At 51.3% G+C, this 20,953-nt stretch overlaps 1 protein-coding gene across 4 annotated transcripts; it reads left to right on the forward strand.

The window, feature by feature from the left end:
• Positions 1–509: 509 nt before the first annotated feature.
• On the forward strand, positions 510–19,876 carry LOC121448274 (proton-associated sugar transporter A-like). 4 transcript variants are annotated; one of them, XM_041652145.1, is made up of 9 exons: positions 510–643; positions 6,355–6,775; positions 7,270–7,362; positions 7,703–7,927; positions 10,585–11,324; positions 14,085–14,238; positions 16,034–16,210; positions 17,903–18,108; positions 19,480–19,876. In XM_041652145.1, exons 2-9 carry the CDS (start codon positions 6,379–6,381, stop codon positions 19,744–19,746), a joined length of 2,259 nt encoding a protein of 752 aa, XP_041508079.1. In that variant the 5' UTR covers positions 510–643; positions 6,355–6,378; the 3' UTR covers positions 19,747–19,876. The 4 variants fall into 4 exon arrangements, with proteins under 4 accessions (XP_041508079.1, XP_041508082.1, XP_041508081.1 ...); XM_041652148.1 differs by lacking the exon at positions 510–643 and having other exon boundaries at positions 6,714–6,775; positions 7,270–7,321; XM_041652147.1 differs by lacking the exons at positions 510–643; positions 6,355–6,775 and adding an exon at positions 6,865–6,912.
• The last annotated feature ends 1,077 nt before the right edge of the window (positions 19,877–20,953 follow it).

A 20,953-nucleotide genomic window follows, 5' to 3' on the forward strand; every position in this document is an offset into this window, starting at 1 on the left:
CAGCCTCTACTTATCTTAACGTGTTATCTTCCTCTCTAACCTATCAACCCCGAGGTCAGGAAGTGCCCCCTCTTGTCTTTATGCCTTGGGTTCTAGAATAACCCATGGCATAGCTCAGCCACCTGATGGATCTGTGGCCAGAATGAGTGTGATATTTTTGGAGACTGGATTTGTGAAGTGGGTACAATATTTAGGAAGCACATGTTTACCTATAAATGCACACATCACTGTTTACTTAGAATTAAAGACACAAAAATGCGTACATTTCCTTTAAAATGAGGCTGGGTGCAGAGAGAACGCTCACAGGCTCGGGCAAGTGCTTTTATGATGCATTTACGACCAAGGAAAAGTAAACGGTCACACGTTTTCTTGGGGACGGGACCCACAAAGTCATAGTGCCTCTGTTCCTGCCTTCTGCCTATAGACCCGGGTTGTCCCCAAAGGTGCGCTGGCGCAGTTGCTGCTTTAAGGATGCTCTGCGGGACCAAGCGGCAGGATGCAGCCATGACGTCACAGCCCCGCCCCGCGGGGTGATACTGCAGCTGCCGCGGCGGGGCTGGGGGCATCGGGCTGGGACGGAGCTATACCCTGAAGAACCAGAAGCCCAGCCTGGGAAAGGGATGCCTCCCGTCTGGATGCACAGGTACCGTTTCTCCTGCTCCCTTCACCCAGCTCCGCGGCTTTGCGCCGGGAGCGTTGCTGCTTAGGCCCCAGGATGATCATATGCCCAGGCTGGGGGCTCTGGACGGACATGGGGACCTTTGTTCTTTTTGGGTGTCTAGTGAATTAAGCTGAGAAATGGACCCTCCGGGGTGAAGCGTCCGCAGGCCTAGCGGGAGAGGCAGTCTGTGAAATTTGCCCTCAGCATCTGCTATGTTTATTGAGCCCCAGGCCTGTTCCCAGCTACCTGGGCAGGTGTCATCAACTTCCGGGTCACCTCCTCCCTGAGGCTGAACCCTTTGGCTGGCCAGGGATTGTGGTCCTGGGAAGAGCATCCTGTCGTCTTACCACTGTCCTGAGTCATATAGCTGAGGGTGACATGCTAAGGGCGACAAGCATTCCCTTGATGCCCTCCTGGATAGTAAACAATCTTTCCCCGCTCCTGGAGTCGTTCTTGAAGTAGGGTCAGGTGCTGATGAAACTCAAGCTCCTAGCCCAGACTTTGGGGACAAGTTGGCCCTCAGAAAGGAGTCAAAGTCCCGGAGGTGAGGCATGAGAACTGGGCCCCGGTTCTCTAGTTTGCTGACTGCATCCCTCTAAGGTCTACAGCAGTTTGAGACACTATAGGAGGCAAGAGTGAAGTGGTACCCAACAACCCCACAGGTGGAAGCACCCATCTCTCTCTCACACATACACACACATACACATACACACACATACACACCTACACACATACACACACCTACACACATACACACACATACACACATACAAACACACACATACACACATACACACCTACACACACATACACACACATACACACCTACACACACCTATACACACATACACATACACACACATACACACCTACACACACCTACACACATACACACATACAAACACACACACACACACTTTTTTACAGAGAAAGAAAAAGTGGATGGGTTCCAAGTAAGATACTTTTAAGTATTCAGGCTACCTGGGTGTTACTTATGTTGTCAATCAGGTGTTGTTGAAACAGCCCAACACTGTTGGGGATGGTTCAGTGGGTAAAGAAATTGCTGCCCAAGCCTGAGGGCCTGAATTTGAATCCCCTGCTCCCATTTAAAGCCACGAGGTGTGGTATTCTGTACCTACAGTCCCGGCACCCCTAGGGTGATATGAGGAGTGAAGATAGGGAATCCGGAGAAGCTCATGGGTAGGGTAGCCTGGTGTATAAGCCAGAGATACTGTCTCTAAACTTGGTGGAAGATGAGGACCTTCACCCACGAAGTTATCTCACCTGCTGCAGGAAAAGTAACTTTAAAAAATTCTTCTTAGTGGAAACTGTGTGAAGCTCTTAACAAGATCGTTTTTTATTTTTATTTTTTTTAAATAAATCTTAATTTATCTATTATGTACACAGTGTTCTGTCTGCATGTATGCCTGCAGGCCAGAAGAGGGCACCAGATCTCATTACAGATGGTTGTGAGCCACCATGTGGTTGCTGGGAATTGAACTCAGGACCTCTGGAAGAACAATCAGTGCTCTTAACCACTGAGCCATCTCTCCAGCCCTTTATTTTTAACTTTTATTTCCGTGTGTGTGTGTATGTGTGTGTAAAAGAGAGAGTGAATGTGTGTAAGAGAATGTGTATGTGTGTAAGAGAGAGAATGAGTGAGTGTGTCTGTGTGTGTGTAAGAGAGAGAGAGAGTGTGTGTGTGTGTAAGAGAGAGAGAGTGTGTGTGTGTAAGAGAGAGAGAGTGTGTGTGTGTGTAAGAGAGAGAGAGTGTGTGTGTGTGTGTGTGTAAGAGAGAGAGAGAGAGAGAGAGAGAGAGAGAGAGAGAGAGTGTGTGTGTGTGTAAGAAAGAGGGAGAATGAGTGTATGTGTGTGCCAGTGCCTGGGAAGCCAGAAGAGGGCGTCAGATCCCTTGGAGCTGTAGTCACAGGCGCCTGTGAGTCACCTGACGTGGGTGCTGGGAACAAACTCGGGTACTCTGCAAGAGCAGCCAGTGCTCTTAACCCCTGAGTCATCTTTCCAGTCCAGAAAAAACATACATTTTTTACTAAAACAGGATAATTTTAGGATTGGCAAGCTAGATGAATAGGTAGAAACAACTGCTTCCAAGTCTGATGACCTCAACTCCCTCTCAGGGGCTCAGAGGGTGGAAGGAGAGAAGCGGCTCCTGCAAGGTGTGCTCTGCCTTCTACATGCGCGCGCACACACACAAACACACACACACACACACACACACACCTATTAAAAATTTTAAAAATGTTCTTCTGACCTGACTCCAATGCCAACAGGAAGCTAGATAAGTGAAATGTTCTTCAAACTTGGGGTTAGCGCTGGTTCATGTGCCAGACCAGTGGTTCTCAACCTATGGGTCTCAACCCCTTTGGGGTCACCTAAGACCAAGGGAAAACACATATATTTACAGGGTTATTTTTTAAGTTCATTTTTATTATTTATTTATTTGTGCATTTTTATGTCTGAGGGCTCTGTCTTCATACACACCAGAAGAAGGACTCTGATCCCATTACAGATGGTTGTGAGCCACCATGTGGTTGCTTGGAATTGAACTCAGGACCTCTAGAAGAGCAGCCAGTGATCTTAACCTCTGAGCCATCTCTCCAGCCTTTTTTTTTTTTTTGAATTTTGCATTTTTGAGACAAGGTTTCTCTGTATAGCCCTGACTGTCCTGGAACTCTCTCTATAGACCAGGCTGGCCTCAAACTGAGGTCCACCTGCCTCTGCCTTCAAAGTGCTGGGATTAAAGGCATGTGTCACCACCACCTGGTTTACATTACAATTGCTAACAGTAGCCGGGCGGTGGTGGCGCACGCCTTTAATCCCAGCACTCGGGAGGCAGAGGCAGGCGGATCTCTGTGAGTTCGAGACCAGCCTGGTCTACAAGAGCTAGTTCCAGGACAGGCTCCAAAACCACAGAGAAACCCTGTCTCGAAAAACAAAACAAAAAAACAAAAACAATTGCTAACAGTAGTAAAATTACAGTTTTGAAATAGCAATGAAAATAATTTAATGTTTGGGGGGGTCACCACAATATGAGGAACTGTATTAAGGGTCTTTCTCAGTGTTAGGAAGGGCAAGTGTCTTTTTCCAGGACAGGCTGTAGGCCCTGTTTGAGGGCGTGCTGGGGGATGACAGTGGGCTTCCACTCCAATAGAGGAATGGCCCATCCGAGCAGTCCGACTTAAGCAAGTCTGGAAGCTTCCCCCACTGCTACTGCAGGATTGTCCAGACGGAACCACAGCCCTCCATTCTAAGTCAGAGGGACAGGCTTTTTGTTTGTTTGTAGATTTTTTGTTATTTCATTGTTGATGTTTTGAGACAGGATCTCTCTAGTGTAGCTCTGACTGTCCTGGAACTCAAAATGTAGACCAGGCTGGCCTTGAAATCTCAGAGACCTTCCTGCCTCTGCCTTCCAAATGCTGGATTAAAGATGTGTATCACTAAAGGGGGCCCTTCCTTCCTTCCTTCCTTCCTTCCTTCCTTTCTTTCTTTTGACAAAGTTTCTCTGTGTGGTCCTGCTGTCTTGGAACTCACTCTGTAGACCAGGCTAACCTCAAACTCACAGAGATCCGCCTGCCTCTGCCTCCCAAGAGCTAGGATTAAAGGCGTGTGCCCCCACCACCCAGCTGAGGGGATAGTTTCTAACTTGGTGCGGTATTTATGTGCACTTTATTCTGGAGAGAACATGGATAGCAAATAGGGGATAAGATACTGTGTCTCGCCAGGTGTCAGTGATGCACACCCTTAATTCCAGCACTCAAGAGGCAGAGGCAGGCGGATCTCTGTGAGTTTGAGGCCAGCCTGGTCTACAGAGCCAGTTCCAGGATAGCCAAGGATACACAGTGAAACTCTGTTTCAAAAAACAAACAAACAAAAGATACTGTGTTATCTCTGAAATGGGGAGGTAAGGAGCACAGGAATGGGTTCCTTAAAGGGGAATATGTGCTGTGGCCAGCGGGGTAGAGGTGGACCAAGCTCTCACAGGACACTCTTGTCAAAGATGCTGGTTTTGAGGGTACTGGGCTTCCAAAGTGTGAAGCTCCAGGGGTCACTAGCACCTACCTGTACCCTGGAAGGAGAACTGGTCACGTGACAGGTCTCACTTTGTAGAAGCTCCTGAGCTAGAGGAAGGAAGTACACACAAGCTTAAACTTTTTGAAACGATTAATCTTGCCAGGCAGTGGTGGCACACACCTTTAATCCCAGCACTTGGGAGGCAGAGGCAGGAGGCTCTCTGTGAGTTCGAGGCCAGCCTGGTCTACAAGAGCTAGCTCCAGGACAGGCACCAAAGCTACAGAGAAACCCTGTCTCGAAAAACCCAAATTTAAAAAAAATCTCTAACAAAAAAATTAATTGCATTTATTTATTTGATGAAACAGTGTGCAGGTGCAGGCCGGAGGACAGCTTGCAAGAGTTGGCTCTCTCCTACCATGTGGGTCTTAGGGCAGTGCCTTGACCCACTGAGCCATCACGCTACCCCTAAAACCTTAATTTTGATTTAATCTTTGTAAGTAAACTATATTTTAAATGAACTATTACTTGTCTACATAGTTCTCAGGCCCACCTGTCTGCATTTCACATGGCGGGGTTTTTAAGGTCACCAGATAAGCCAGTTATTAAAGTCACAGAGGATGTTACCTCATGTCAAATCCACCTCTGAGCCGAAGCTTCGAAGGCCTTTGCCACCAGCAATGTTTTGCTAGTGGCTCCATCTCTGTCCACACCCTCACTGGGGCCAGCAGTTAGTTCCATGTCACTCGCATGGAAGAGTGCCACTGCCTGGACCATTTTCCTTCATTTTCTAACCTAACTTGATGGCAAAAATGATGTCATGACTGTGTCTCAGAGAGCTCTGTGTCTTGGTCCTCAGAAGTCGGTCACATGGGGGATGAACTGGGATGTCCGGAAGGGTGGGTGGGCAGGTGGATCAATGAGAATATGAGTACAGTTGGAATGTGAGTGCATGGATAGTTGGCTGGACAGATGGATGGATAGTGAATGGGGGTGGGTGGAGGATGGATGGATGGATGATGGATGATGGATGGATAGATGGGTGGATGGATGGATGGGTGGATAGTTGGCTGGACAGATGGATGGATAGTGAATGGGGGTGGGTGGGTGGAGGATGGATGGATGGATGGATGGATGATGGATGGATGGATGGATGGATGATGGATGGATGGGTGGAGGATGGATGGATGGATGGATGGATGGGTGGGTGGATGGATGGATGGGTAGATGGATGGATGGATGATGGATGGGTGGATGGGTAGATGGGTGGATTGATGGATGGATGGGTGGATGGATAGGTGGATGGATGGATGGATGGATGGATGGGTGGATGGATGGGTGGATGGATGGTTGGTTGGTTAAGTGTATGCGGGTAGATGGACAAATAGGTGGAGAGTGGATGGAGTGCTGCAGGAAGGTTGAAGACTGGGGTTTCTCTCTAGGCACAGAGGGAGCCGCCCATTTGGCTCCTGTCCCCACCCAAAGGACTCTGCTCTAGCCCCTGAGCACTGGGCTCTGCTTGGGGGCAGAATGCTGGGGTTGGAGAGGCAGACAGAATAGACTCTGAAGTATTCAGTGCCAGCTCAGCTGAAGGGCAAGTGGCAGACGCAGGCTCCACATAAACCTCAGTGAAGTAACTGCTGACCCTAAACGGACTTCCTTCGCAGCAACACCCAACAGCCCTGCCTACGATGATCCCCCCAGCAGGCAGCACCCCTCCGGGAGAGGCTCTCTTCGCCACTGTGGCTCCTCAGGACTTCTGGAGGTCTTCCATCTCCAGCTACTCAGGGTCCGTGACACGACACATCAGCCACCGGGCCAACAACTTCAAACGCCACCCCAAGAGGAGGAAGTGCATTCGCCCCTCTCCTCCCCCTCCCCCCAACACTCCATGTCCCATCGAGCTGGTGGACTTTGGAGACTTGCACCCACAGAGGTCGTTTTGGGAGCTGCTTTTCAATGGCTGCATTTTGTTTGGCATCGAGTTCAGCTACGCCATGGAGACGGCTTACGTGACTCCGGTACTCCTGCAAATGGGCCTGCCTGACCAGCTCTACAGCCTAGTGTGGTTCATCAGCCCCATCCTTGGTGAGCCCTGATGGTGGACGGCCTCTGGAAATCTCCAGAAGCTTCCAGAAGCCTCTGCTGAAGCAGCTTTGAGGGACCTGAGGGGACGAGGGAGGAATTGAGTTCCCCTCCTTAGTATGGGCTGTGGGAAAACACAGGTATGGCCGGTCACATCCTGTATTCTAAGTTCTTTGATCTGTACTGGAGGGTAGGACAGACATTAGGTAGACCCCAGGATTGCATCATCGAACATGCTCCTAGCACTCAGCGCAAAATCTGAGCCATGAAGTTGATGCAACATGGGAGGGGACTGGGTTTTGCTGGGATTCCCCAGGAAGGTCCAGGGATTCCCAGGAAGGTCTCGTACAGCAAGTCTGGTTGCTTTAATGTTTTGGTGCCTTGGGGTATGTGCTTGCTCGTGGTGCCTTGGGAGTGCCAGTGGCTGCTTCAGCATCCCCGTGGCACTACACTGGGGACCGGGTAATAACACCTGCCTGCTGCCTGCTCTGTTTCAGGATTCCTGCTGCAGCCTCTGCTGGGTGCCTGGAGTGACCGGTGTACCTCAAGGTTTGGAAGGAGACGCCCTTTCATTCTTGTCCTGGCGATAGGTCTGTTGTTTGGCATGAAAATAAAATGGAAAGAAAGAAACAAAGATGGGAGGGAGGGAAAGAGAGGCTCAAGCAATTCCGAGGCAGCCCCAGGCCCAACCTTGCCTGAGCCAACACTAAGAATAAATCATTTAGTTTTTTTCTTTGTTTTAATAAGCTAATAGAGCTCATCTTGTCCTTGCTCAGCTTGATGGGATGAAAACCTTAGTCTGAGTGAAAGAACTCTGCCGTCTGCAGGCGACTCCCCCGGGCTCCTTAAGTCCTCAGTCTCAACACGGAAGTGAGCCGCGGAGATAGAAAATGGCTCCATTTTCTCTGGTGACTTTGTCTCTGTTTCCAGGGGCGTTGCTGGGCTTGTCGCTCCTGCTCAATGGAAGGGACATTGGGATGGCCCTAGCTGACACGGCCACCAACCACAAGTGGGGCATCCTCCTGACTGTGTGCGGGGTGGTGCTGATGGACTTCAGCGCAGACTCGGCGGATAACCCCAGCCACGCCTACATGATGGACGTGTGTGGCCCGGTGGACCAGGACCGAGGCCTGAACATCCATGCTCTCATGGCGGGTGAGTGCCTTTCCCCCAGGCAAGACTGCAGTGTGTGGAGTTCAGATGCGTGTCCCTTGGGAGGTGGGGGATGTCCTTCCTTACCTCTAGGTTTAAAAATAAGTTGATGAAGTTCAAATATATAAATATACAGGTTAACATCGAAGCAATAGAAAACATTTATGTATGGGAAAGGTGCTCGACCTGAGTTTGACTCTCAGAACTTACATGATGATAAGAAAGAACTAATTCCTACAAATTGCCCTCTGACCACCACACGTGCACCAACACCACACACACACACACACACACACACACACACACACACACACACACTCCATAGCCCCAAAAATAAACAAATAGGGCTGGAGAGATGGCTCAGTGGCTAGGAGCACTGGCTGTTCTTCCTGAGGTCCTGAGTTCAGTTTCCAGCAACCACATAGTAGCTCACAGCCATCTATAGTGAGATCTGGCTCCCTCTTCTGGTGGGAAAGTGTACATGCGGGCACACACTGTATACATAATAAATATTTCTTTTTAAAAAATAAACAAATAGGGCTGGAGAGATGGCTCAGAGGTTAAGAGCACTGCCTGCTCTTCCAAAGGTCCTGAGTTCGATTCCTGGCAACCACATGGTGGCTCACAACCATCTGTAATGAGATCTGGTGTTCTCTTCTGGCCTGCAGAGATACATGCAGACAGAATGCTGTATACGTAATAAATAAATAAATTAAAAAAAAATAAACAAATAGAAAATATTTATCTCGGAACTGAACACGCACAGAATCCCAGGGTTTCCCAGTACTGTATAAACCAGGTGTGGAGACAGACACAGGGGAATCAGGAGTTCAAACTCACTTTAGACTACATAGTCTGAAACCAAACTGGGATACATGAGACCCGTGTGTGTGTGTGTGTGTGTGTCTGTGTGTGTGTGTGTGTGTGAGAGAGAGAGAGAGAGAGATAGAGAGAGAGAGAAACAGACAGAGACAGAGACAGAGAGACACAGAGAAAGAACAAGTAGGGTGTGTTGCACTCCTTTAATCCCAGCACTCAGGAATCATGCGGATCAATATGAGTTCAAGGGCAGCCTGGTCTATGTAGTGAATTCCAGGCCAGCCAGGGCTACACAATGAGTCCTGTCTCAAATAAATAAGCCAAGAAATTGGCTAAAATCATCGGGGGGGGGGGGGGGCTGAAGAGATGGCTCAGTGGTTAAGACGGTTATTGCTCTTACAGACAACCTGAGTCAGCTCCCAGCACCACATGGAAACTCACCCACCTGTAACTCCAGCTTCATTTGGTCCAGTGCCTCTTATTGCCCTGTGTGCATCTGCACTCATGCAGCGACCATCCCTCCACATACACACTCAACAACCCCCCACATACACACATACACACTCAACAAGCCCCCACATACACACATACACACTCAACAAGCCCCTACATACACACATACACACTCAACAAGCCCCTACATACACACTCAACAAGCCCCCACATACACACATACACACTCAACAAGCCCCCACATACACACATACACACTCGACAACCCCCCACATACACACATACACACTCGACAACCCCCCACATACACACATACACACTCAATAAGCCCCCACATATACACACGTACACACTCAACAACCCCCTACATACACACATACACACTCAACAACTCCCACATATACACATACACACTCAACAACTCCCACATACACACATACACACTCAACAAGCCCCCACATACACATTCAACAACCCCCCCACATACACATAATTTAAAAATAATAAAGACAGTAAGCATTTTTAAACAGGTTGGGCATGTATAGTGTACGCCTTTGATCTCAGCACTAGGGATGCAGAGGCAGATGGTTTCTGAATCTGAGTCAGCCTGGTCTACATAGCAAGTTCCAGCACTCAGGAGGCAAAGGCAGGCCTGGTCTAGAGTGAGCCAGGCAGGGTTACATACATATGGTAATAGATTAATAATAGGTAATAAATTAATAATATCCATATGAAGCCTGCCCTTGTTCAAGGGTCACAAATCTTCAATGTTTCTTCCAAAAGATGTATCGAAAGCTAGTTAGAAGGACCCCACATTCACCAGAGATGGCTTCGTGGGTAAAGACCCTTGCTCTGCAAAGCCCAATGACTTCAGTCCCATCCCCAGAATCTGGGGTCATTCGTAGAGGTGACTTTCCTCATGGTGCCCTACACAGGGATGACAGTAGGATGACAGTAAGGGACACGCTCATGTACACACTGGCTTGTCTGATCAGGATGAGGTCTTGGTGTGTTCATGCTGCCCTGAAGCTGGGCCGTCTTAAAGCAAAGGAAAAGGTGGCTATGATCCGTGAGTATAACGCACTTCCTTTCAAATGGAAGGACAGTGGGCAGTTTGTCCTTGTGCTCCCTGCCCTGGAGCCACGTTCCTAGGTTAACATGGTGACGAGAGTAGCCAGCTGGTCCTGGAGGGTATGTCAGGAACATGGGGGGGGGGGGCGGATCCCCTCCTCACTTGCTGGGGTGTAGCTGGGACAGACACTGGATCCAGTCCTTGGAATGGACTATGCTACTCTAACATTCTTCTGAAAAGTGGCCCCACCTTTTCTGGGGTCTTTTCCTTGCCTGTCTAGGTCCTAGAGGACACGGAATTCTCTTTCTCTCCACAGGTCTGGGCGGAGGATTCGGCTATGTGGTCGGGGGCATCCACTGGGACAAAACCGGCTTCGGGAGGGCCCTGGGGGGTCAGCTCCGTGTCATCTATATCTTCACCGCCATCACCCTGAGCGTCACCACTGTGCTCACCCTGATTAGCATCCCTGAGAGGCCCCTGCGGCCCCTGGGTGAGAAGAGGACAGCCATGAAGAGCCCCAGCCTCCCGTTGCCCCCCTCCCCGCCTGTCCTGTTGGAAGAGGGGGCCGGTGACACCCTCCCCTCTACTACAGCCACCAGCCTGTATGCCAGCTTCTCCAGCCCTATCTCACCACCCAGCCCCCTCACGCCCAAGTACGGCAGCTTCATCAGCAGGGACAACTCGCTCACGGGCATCAACGAGTTCGCCTCCTCCTTTGGCACCTCCAACATAGACAGCGTGCTCATTGACTGCTTCACGGCGGGCCATGACAACTACCTGGCTCTCCCCAGCAGTGTCCCCAGGCAGGCCATCAGTGTCAGTTTTCCCCGGGCCCCCGATGGCTTCTACTGCCAGGAGAGGGGGCTGCTGGAGAGGAGAGAGGGGGCCCTGACCTTGGGCTCGGATGGAGATGTTCTAAGGGTAGGCTCTCTGGACACCTCCAAGCCACGGGCCTCAGGGATCCTGAAGAGGCCCCAGACCTTGGCTCTCCCAGATGTGACTGGGGGAAATGGTCCTGAAGCCAGCAGGAGAAGGAACGTGACCTTCAGTCAGCAGGTAAAAGCAACGAGATGTCAAGGGGGAGGCATGGACCCGACAGACTGTCCATGGTGATGGTCAGAGGGTGAGGGGGGGAGTGCAGCCTCAGAGATGACTTCCTTTGCATGTGGGTATGTCACTTTGGGATGTCTGAGTCCCCGGATGGGAGGGTTTGTTGAGGGCAGTGACTCCCTGGCGGTCCTCCTCAGACTGTCACGTTTGCCCCAAAGAAACTGAGGCCAGGGCCACCTCTCTAGAGTGTGGCACAGCGCTGCGCGTAGGCCGCCCAGCCACAGCCCACATGGGCCCCTCGAACATGGTGCCAACAGATCCGAGACTTAAAGGAAAATGGTGACGCCATGGCAGCCTGCAGTGTCTCTAGGTCCTCCCCAATGTGAGCAGTTGCCCCTGCTCATGTCTGCCCCCGAAAGGCTGCACGCACAAGGCGGTCTTCTGCAAAGGGGCAGAATCTTCTGGAAGGCTGTTTGCAGTGCCTTTAGTGTGTGTGGGTGGCCACGGGGTTATTGGTGTCCTTTGGAGGTTATATAAAAATCTGGCACAGGGAAAGGACACCCAAGGAATGGCGCCTGAGGCTGTCCTGGGCCTTGACACCTACATGTGTGCCTGTATCCACGTGCATATGTGTGCGCGCACGCACACACACACACACACTCAGCACCCTCCACCTCGAAGAGGAGACTCCTTCAAGCTGTCTTCTATTTAGGTAAACAGTGTCTGTGCCCCTTGGCCTCGGGCACCCTCACAGGAAGAGAGAGATCGGAAACTCGGGGTCTCTAGGCTATCTTTGAAGCATCTAACCCACATGGGTTTCTTCAGGGAGGTTATTCTGGAGCCAGGTAGACTGGTGCCTGACCCAGTGAGACACAGATGCCACTGGCTGGCCGGGCCAGCACCACGGCCTCTGCCAGAGAAAGGGCTCTGCAGCCAGTGGCTGCTCTTCCCGGGGACGTGCCCAGAGGTCCAGATGCAGAGGGCGGCCCAGGACCTGCCCAGCGTTTCAGCCCATTGTCTCCAGAGGCAGTGTTTCCTAGCTGCACAGATCAAGGGTTGGTCTTCATCCAGGTAGCTTCTCTGGCCCTTTGTCAATTGGAACGTCCTGTTTCACAGCACTCAGGTGGCTCCTGGATTCAGGTCTTAGCTTGAGGCTCCCAGCATCCCCCTTTTCCTGTCCCCTCCCAGCTTCCATTCTGTCAACAATGGTTAGGGCGTAAGTTCTTTGGAAACAGTAAAAATGGGGCTGGAGAGTCAACTCAGCTGTCGAGAGCACTGGCTGCTCTTCCAGAGGTTCCGGGTTCAGTTCCCAGCACCCACGTGGTGGCTCACAACTGTCTATAACTCCAGTTGCGGGGAATCTGACACCCACACAGATATACATGCAGGCAAAACACCAATGCACATAAAAGATAAATAAAATGGTAAAAATTGTGGACGGAAGGCTGGGGCAGTCCCTCAGTTGGTCGGGAGCTTGTCTGGCATGGACGGAGCAGTAGTCCTGTCTTCTCCCCATACACAGGGGAGATTAATGAGGCCCTATTTTCAAAGAGAAAAAAGTTGAGCTAAACAGGAACACATCTAGGTGTGTGTGTGTGAGAGAGAGAGAGAGAGAGAGAGAGAGAGAGAAGGGGAGAGAGAGAGAGAGAGAGAGAGAGAGGAGAGAGAGAGGAGAGAGAAGGGGGGAGAGAAGGGGGAGAGAGCGAGAGAAAGAGAGAGAGAGAAGGGGAGAGGGGGAGAGAGAGAGAGGAGAGAGAAGGGGGAGAGAAGGGAGAGAGAGAGAGAGAGAGAGAGAGAGAGAGAGAGGAGAGAGAGAAAGAGAGAGAGAGAGAGAAGGGGAGAGAGAGAGAGAAGGAAAGAGAGAGAGAGAGAGAAGGGGGGAGAGAAGGGGGAGAGAGAGAGGGAGAGGAGAGAGAGAAAGAGAGAGAGAGAAAGAGAGAGAAGGAGAGAGAGAGAGAAGGGGGGAGAGAAGGGGGAGAGAGAGAGAGGAGAGAGAGAGAGGGGGGAGAAGGGGGGAGAGAGAGAGAGAGAGGAGAGAGAGAGAGGGGGGAGAGAGAGAGAGGGGGGGGAGAGAGAGAGAGAGAGGAGAGAGAGAAACCCTGCTGTACTGTAGAGCGCTCACAATGAGCTTCCACCTGTAGCTGCTCCCAGGTCTCAGCCGTGAAGCCCATGGGGTGCCTGGTGCTTGGTTCCCACCCTGTCAGAAGGCAGAGTGGGGCCAGCGAGATGGCCCAGCTGGTAAACAAATGCCCTGCTGCACAAGCCTGGTGCTTGGTTCCCACCCTGTCAGAAGGCAGAGTGGGGCCAGCGAGATGGCCCAGCTGGTAAACAAATGCCCTGCTGCACAAGCCTGGTGACCAAAGTCTGGTCCCGGGCTTCCCAGAACTGTCCTGACTTCCACATGTGTGCTATGGTATGGATACTCCCAGAACTGTCCTGACTTGCACATGTGTGCTATGGTATGGATACTCCCAGAACTGTCCTGACTTGCACATGTGTGCTATGGTATGGATACTCCCAGAACTGTCCTGACTTGCACATGTATGCTATGGTATGGATACACCTGCACTCATCCACATCCGTACATAACACACACACTATGCACACACACATCCAATAATAATGATAATACTAAATAAAATTTAGTAAAAGACAGAGGTCCCTGCAGTGTGCGCTGTGAGCTGTCCGCACTTTGCTTCTCAGCACGCTCCAGCACACGCCTTGGGGGACCTGGGCCTCGCGGCTCTGACTCAGTCTCTGTTTCAGGTCGCAAACATCCTTCTGAACGGTGTGAAGTACGAGAGTGAGCTGACCGGCTCCAGTGAGCAGTCGGAGCAGCCACTGTCTCTGCGGCGCCTCTGCTCTACCATCTACAACATGCCCAAGGCACTGCGCAATCTCTGTGTCAACCACTTTCTGGGTGAGCCACGACGCCGTCTGTGCCTGGGTGCCTGCGCTGGGTCTGGGCACAGAGCTCCTCTTCTCGGGGTTTTAGCATTCCTCCATCTGCTCCTCCAGGTTAATGATGAACCCCGCTTTCCTGGAATGCCATCCTCAGACGAGGGCAGGCAGATCCACACACCTGCATGCCTGGTGGTGCCCTTAAATCACCAGGGCTTGGCACGCAAGTGACTTTTTATATTATTATTATTGGTTTTTTCAAGACAGGGTTTCTCTGTAGCTTTGGAGCCTGTCCTGGAATTTACTCTGTAGATCAGGCTGGCCTCAAACTCACAGATATGTGCCTGCCTCTGCCTCCTGAGTGCTGGGATTAAAGGCGTGCGCCACCACCCAGTGACAGGCAAGACTCTTAAAAATGAAGTCAGCCTTTCCCACAGTGGTCTTTGCAGGGTGTCCCACATAAGCGACAATCATGATGGCACCGTCATCTATGCGATGGGTGTTTAGTGGAGCAGTTTATGCCAACAAAAGCTAGGATAGGGACACAGGTGTCCCATCTGGGGAAGGGGTAAATGACGTATCTGTGTGGGGACTGACTCTGCTGTTGTGGAATGAGATTAATAATATTTGGTGGGCTAAAGATATAGCTCGGTCGGCACAGTGCTTGCCACACAAGCATGGGGACTGAGTTTGGCTCCTCAGCACCCATGTGGTGTGGGCATGGTACACACATCTGTGATGTCAGCCCTGGCAGAGTGGGGACAGAAGGATCCTGGGGGTCAGCCAGCCACTCTAGCCAATTAAGGAGCTACAAGTTCAGCGAGAGACCCTGTCTGAAGGAGATAAGATGGAGAGCAATTGGGGACATCTGATGTTGATCTCTGGCCTCCTGTATGCACAAGTATCACCTGTGAGCACACCCAGTACACACATACAGATTATAACAACATTACTTGATGAGGTGACGGTTTATTGTGGCTTGAGAGGGCTTGACCATCACCACCCTCGGCCAAGGACGGTGTCAGAAGAATCTTCATAGAGTGGCACTGGGAAGCAGGATCAGTATATCCACATGGCAGTTTGCACTTCCTAATATATTTTTACCCCTGCTGGGTGTTATGGTGCACACCTTTAATCCCAGCACCCACGAGGCAGAGGCAGGTGGGTCTCTGAGTTCCAGACCAGCCTGGTCTACACAACAAGTTCCAGGACAGCCAGGATTGTGTAGAGAAACCCTGTCAAACAAAACACACAAATAAGGATGTTAGGTGATGGATAAACATTCCTGGCAGCCAGCCTTTACTGGGTGAGGCTCTGTGGGACAGGGAGGCAAGACTTTAGAAATAACAAACTCTACAGATCTGGAAACTGGAACTGAATTACTGTCAGTATGGAAACTGCCACATTGCAACTAAAACGGAGGAACTTTACGAAAGCATCATGACCCTGGTTAACATGGCCCAGGCTGGACTTGAACTTCTAATCTTCTCTTTCCTTTATTTTCTTCTTCTTTTTTTTAAATATTTATTTATTTGTTTATTACGTATACAGTATTCTTTCTGCAGTCCAGAAGAGGGCACCAAGCCTCATTACAGATGGTTGTGAGCCACCATGTGGTTGCTGGGAATTGAACTCAGGACCTTTGGAAGAGCAGGCAATACTCTTAACCACCGAGCCATCTCTCCAGCCCCCTCTTTCCTTTATTTTCTAAGTGCTGAGACACCGGGTGTGAGCCACTGAGCCTGGCTTTTGTGCGTTACCTTCTGTCTAGTAAGAGTGCTGGAAGGAAAGGCTGAACCTCTGTCTTCCTCCAGGGTGGCTCTCGTTCGAGGGCATGCTGCTCTTCTACACGGACTTCATGGGTGAGGTGGTGTTCCAGGGGGACCCGAAGGCACCACACACGTCGGAAGCATATCAGAAGTACAACAGCGGCGTCACCATGGGCTGCTGGGGCATGTGCATCTATGCATTCAGTGCCGCCTTCTACTCAGGTACCACTGTCTACTGCATGCATGCTGCCCACTGAACGACCAAGAGGTCACGTCTCTACACATGCAGGCGTGAAGTATCCCTTTAGAGGAGACACCTCTGTCTTTCGTCCGAGACCTCAGCTACTGCACTGTCCTGGAGCAAGAGTGGCTGTCTGGGGTGCAGAGACCAACTCTGTGGGTTTCAGGTCTCCAAAGAGGAGGCACTCCAAAGGGGACATGTCTAGACTTGCCTAGACCATGGGTTCACACCTAAGGGCAAAGCGGGGCCTGGGTACAAGCCAGGGGGCCACAAACAGGCAGGGGTGTGGCTGCTAAAGCTATTCTTCTCACGAGGTTCCATAGAACAATGGGGCCAAAGGAGGCCTGGGAACGAGGCAGGTGACCATCCGTGGTGATGTCGGGGGCGGGAGAAGCTAGAGTGTGGAGTGCAGGGTGGGCAGAGTCTGGAGTCCGGGTTGACTCTGACTGAGGCTGTGCTCCTGGGACATCATGCTCGGCTCATCCCAGGACAGTCCTCTAGGACTTGGCTGGCAGCACGAACGTACCGTATTCTCCTGGGGTCTTAAGGTGAAAGGTCAGATATTTCCAGATTCTGAGGCCAACATGCCTCTGTTGCAGGGTCTTAGCAGTGCCCAGTGGTTCCAAAGCAATCATGACCTTACAGGCGGGGCTCGGCATGGTGTGCTCTGAGATGTGAACCTCACAGGGTCTTCGTGTGCCACCAAAACAAACAAAAAAAGCTCCTTTTGTTTGTTTTTACAGTTATTTAAAAATACAAAGCAGCCGGGATGACTCAGTAGGTAAAGGCCCTTGCTGCCAAGCTTGGCGATCTGAATTTGATCACCAGAATCCACGTGGTGGAGGGAAGAAAATGATGTCAACAAGCCGTCCTCCGACCTCCACCCATGTGCCATGACACACGTACATCTCCCCTACCCCAACCCCACCATGCACACTAAATGAATATTTAACTTTTTTTTTTTTTAAGTACAAAGTGACTCTTGGCACTGGGGTCATCCAAAACCAGGTTGAGTAGATGAATGGTGGGGGGTGGCGGGACAGGGAAGGTTGCAGGCTGGGCAGGTCATGGTGGAAGACATTCCTTAGCACTTACAGGGCTCTAGGCCCCATCTTGTAGCACCACACACGTGACAAAACTTTGAAAAATAGGTCAAAACAACCAGACTGCCGAACAGAGTTTGTGGAGTGTAGCCCAGTGCAATAGTCTATGTATGTACTTAGCATGTTTCAAGCCAAATTCAATCCCCAGAGACCCCCAAACTAGATGTTAGCCTCACTTGTGAGTCCCTGAGATCAGCACTTTGGGGGTATTGGGACCCCCTTAGCCTTAGGTTTTCCTTTACTCTGTCATGTGTTCTCTGGGTAGCCCATGGCATAATGAAGATGATGGCCAGTCAAGGGGTAGACTTGGGGCTCCCATTGCAGGCTGGAGACCAAGGTTTAACCTAAGACCCCACCTGTCGATCCATAGACGCCCCAGGACCCTTATACGGCAGGTGTGAATGAGGACAGCCCAGGTCTTGCTATCCATGCAACAGGCCTGCAGGGACAAGTCACCTGCTCAGCTGCTTCCTGTGCCCACGTCTGCTCTGCGCGCTGGGGTGGGGAATGAGACATGGTGCAGGGAGGGGAGAGGCCTGGCCAGCCATTCCGTCTCTGTCCTGCCTGCAGCTATCCTGGAGAAACTGGAGGAGTGCCTGAGCGTCCGTACTCTCTACTTCATCGCCTACCTCGCCTTTGGCCTGGGCACTGGCTTGGCTACACTCTCCAGGAACCTCTATGTGGTCCTGTCCCTCTGCACCACCTACGGCATCCTGTTCTCCACGCTCTGCACCCTGCCCTACTCCCTGCTCTGCGATTACTACCAGAGTAAGAAGGTGGGTACGGTCGCCACTGCCTCTTAGAGGCATCTTAACAGAGAACTGTCGTGTGCGAGCTGCAGGGCCTTTGGCTGAGAATGGAGATCATCCAGGCAGAGGCTGACAGTTTTGAATGGAGGGAGCCCTTCTGAGTGTGCTCGCTCCACACCAGTAGCTTCCCCAGCCAGCATTGGCACCTTCCTGAGGCTACCTCCAGGCTACTTCCCACTCTGAACAGGGACACTGGGGAAGGGGGTCCCCTATGAACACAGCGGTTCAAGGCTGGGTCCAGAGAGGGAGAGCGGGACACCTGAAATGTGGTGATAACAACATGACACAGAGAGGCCAATTTGTTTGTTTTGTTTTATGTTTTTCGAGACAGGGTTTTGCTATTTAGCTCTTGCTGTCCTGGAACTCACTCTGTAGATCAGGCTGGCCTCGAACTCATGGAGATCTGTCCACCTGTCTCTGCCTACCGAGTGCGGGGATTAAAGGTGTGCGCCAACACCACCGGGCGAGGCGGGGGTGGGGGTAGAGCTTAAAAGCAGAGTTGATGTGGAAGGTCTGTCTCTAACGAGGGAAAGAAAAAGGTTTGTTTTATTTAGTCCAGATTTTTACTATTGGTGTCTGAGATGTGTGTGTGTGGTCACATGGGCCACCAGGTATGTGCGCGGGTCAGAGGACTCCAGTGCAGCTGGTCTTCTTCCTCCACCCATACACAGGCTCTGCTAACCACACTTAGGCTGTGAGGCTTGTATCGCTAGATGACAAGCCCCTGTACCCGCTGTATCGTCTGGTTGGCCGTTTTACTGAGGTCTGATTCTGCACAGGGTTTTGCTTTTGTTTTCCACAACTGTTCTACGTAGCTAAGGCTGGCCTCAAAGTGGTCCGCTTGCCTCCACATCCTCAGCACCAGGACTAAGAGTTACTCAGCAGGGTGTGAGTCAGGAGAGTTCGAGGTCACCTGCTACATAGTGAGTCCGAAGCCAGTTGGGGGTGATGTGAGAATACGTCTCAAAACATAAAGTAAAAGAAACAGAGTGGTCCGGTAGTGGTGGCACACGCCTTTAATCCCAGCACTTGGGAGGTAGAGGCAGGTGGATCTCTGTGAGTTCAAGGCCAGCTTGGTCTACAGAGTGAGTTCCAGGAGTTCCAGGACAGTGGCTTTTGGTATATTCATGACTTGTGCAGCCACTGTCCCGAGGCCAGGCAGGTGCTGAAGCAGAGACAGTCCTGTGCCAGGAGCCAGCTTCTGGTTGTTACACCTCTGGACACTGGCTGACCTCTGCTATGGTCCTGTTCCACCTGTCTGCTCTTCCTGGGTCCCCTCATCCCTGCACATTCAGGAGGTTGTGGCAGGTCTAACTGATGAGATTGTTCCCTGGTCAGTTTGCAGGGTCCAGCGCAGACGGCACACGGCGTGGCATGGGAATGGACATCTCGCTGCTTAGCTGCCAGTACTTTCTGGCTCAGATCCTCGTCTCTCTGGTCCTGGGGCCCCTGACCTCGGCCGTGGGCAGTGCCAATGGCGTGATGTACTTCTCCAGCCTCGTGTCCTTCCTAGGCTGCCTCTACTCCTCTCTGTGTGTCACCTATGAAATTCCCTCTGGTGATGCGGCTGACGAGGAGCAGCAGCCCCTCCTGCTCAATGTCTGATGCCTCAGAATCTCGACTTTGGACTTGAAGGTGGTCTGCAGCAGGCTGGCCACTGAGAAACCAAAGGCCTTGGCAGCCAGCCAGGCTTCCTGTGGAATGTAAATATCTGGTAAATAAAGACAGCAGCCAAGCCTTCTAGAAGCTTCTCTTATCCAAGGGCATGAGGTCACCTGGGCGGAGCTACCCTTCTGGGGATGGTGGTATCCTGTGAAGTTCAGTTATCAAAGGAGAGGATATAACTCAGAGCTCAACTGTACTTCTCCATCAAGGATGCTTTTGCTATCTGCCTGCTCCCTGCAAGGTTTGCAATAGTGTTGGTTACCACAGCTTAGCTGGGTACCATTTGCCATCTGAGGATGTCACAAACATCCTAGGATACACAGCCCCCAGCAGCAAAGGCTTATCCAGGCCAAGATGCCAGTGGTGCAGAGTGGAGAACACCGTAACTCTGGTATCTGGGCCGTATGTTCTGCATACTGCATCATGGTTATATCAGCTTGTGTTGCCCCTGCCCCACCCCGTGGTGGTTCAGAACGCCTCATAACCATCCCTACTCCCTCCCTCTCTTTCTTCCTCCTTCATTCCTTCCTCCCTTCATCCTCCATCCAGACATCCATCCCTCCCTCCCTGTATTCATCCATCCTCCATCCATCCCTCCATCTATCTATCCATCCATTCATTCACCCATCCATCCCTCCATCCTCCAACCATCCCTCCATCCATCTACCCATCATCCCTCCATCTATCTATCCATCCCTCCATCCATCCATTCACCCATCCATCCTCTATCCATCCCTCTGTCTATCCACTTGCTTTATAGTTTGGATCTGATGCCTTGGTACCCAGCCCACTGTGCAAGTGGGAAGTCATGGAGCATTAAGAGGCAGGGGCTAGTGGGAGGAAGTTGAGTCATTAGGACACATGGCGGAGGGGATATTGGGATGGTGGCCTCTTCTCTTTGCTTCTTGCTGCCATTAGCTGAGCAGTTCCTTGGCTATACATCTCATGTGATGCATGGAGCCACCGCCACAAGCTCAACACAACAGAGACCATGGCCTAGAACTTAAGATAAAAGCAAAATGACCCTTTCCCCCTTTAAGTTAATCTCTCAGGCACACCATCCTCCCACCCAGGAGAGTCCAGGGGAAGTTCAGGGATTAATGTAAATCACACACACACACAGGAACAGAGGCTCATGCGTTAAGAT

This window comes from Microtus oregoni, unplaced genomic scaffold, assembly GCF_018167655.1.
Source record: "Microtus oregoni isolate MIOR12 unplaced genomic scaffold, Mior012 000005F_ref0000423, whole genome shotgun sequence".
NCBI lineage: Eukaryota > Metazoa > Chordata > Mammalia > Rodentia > Cricetidae > Microtus > Microtus oregoni.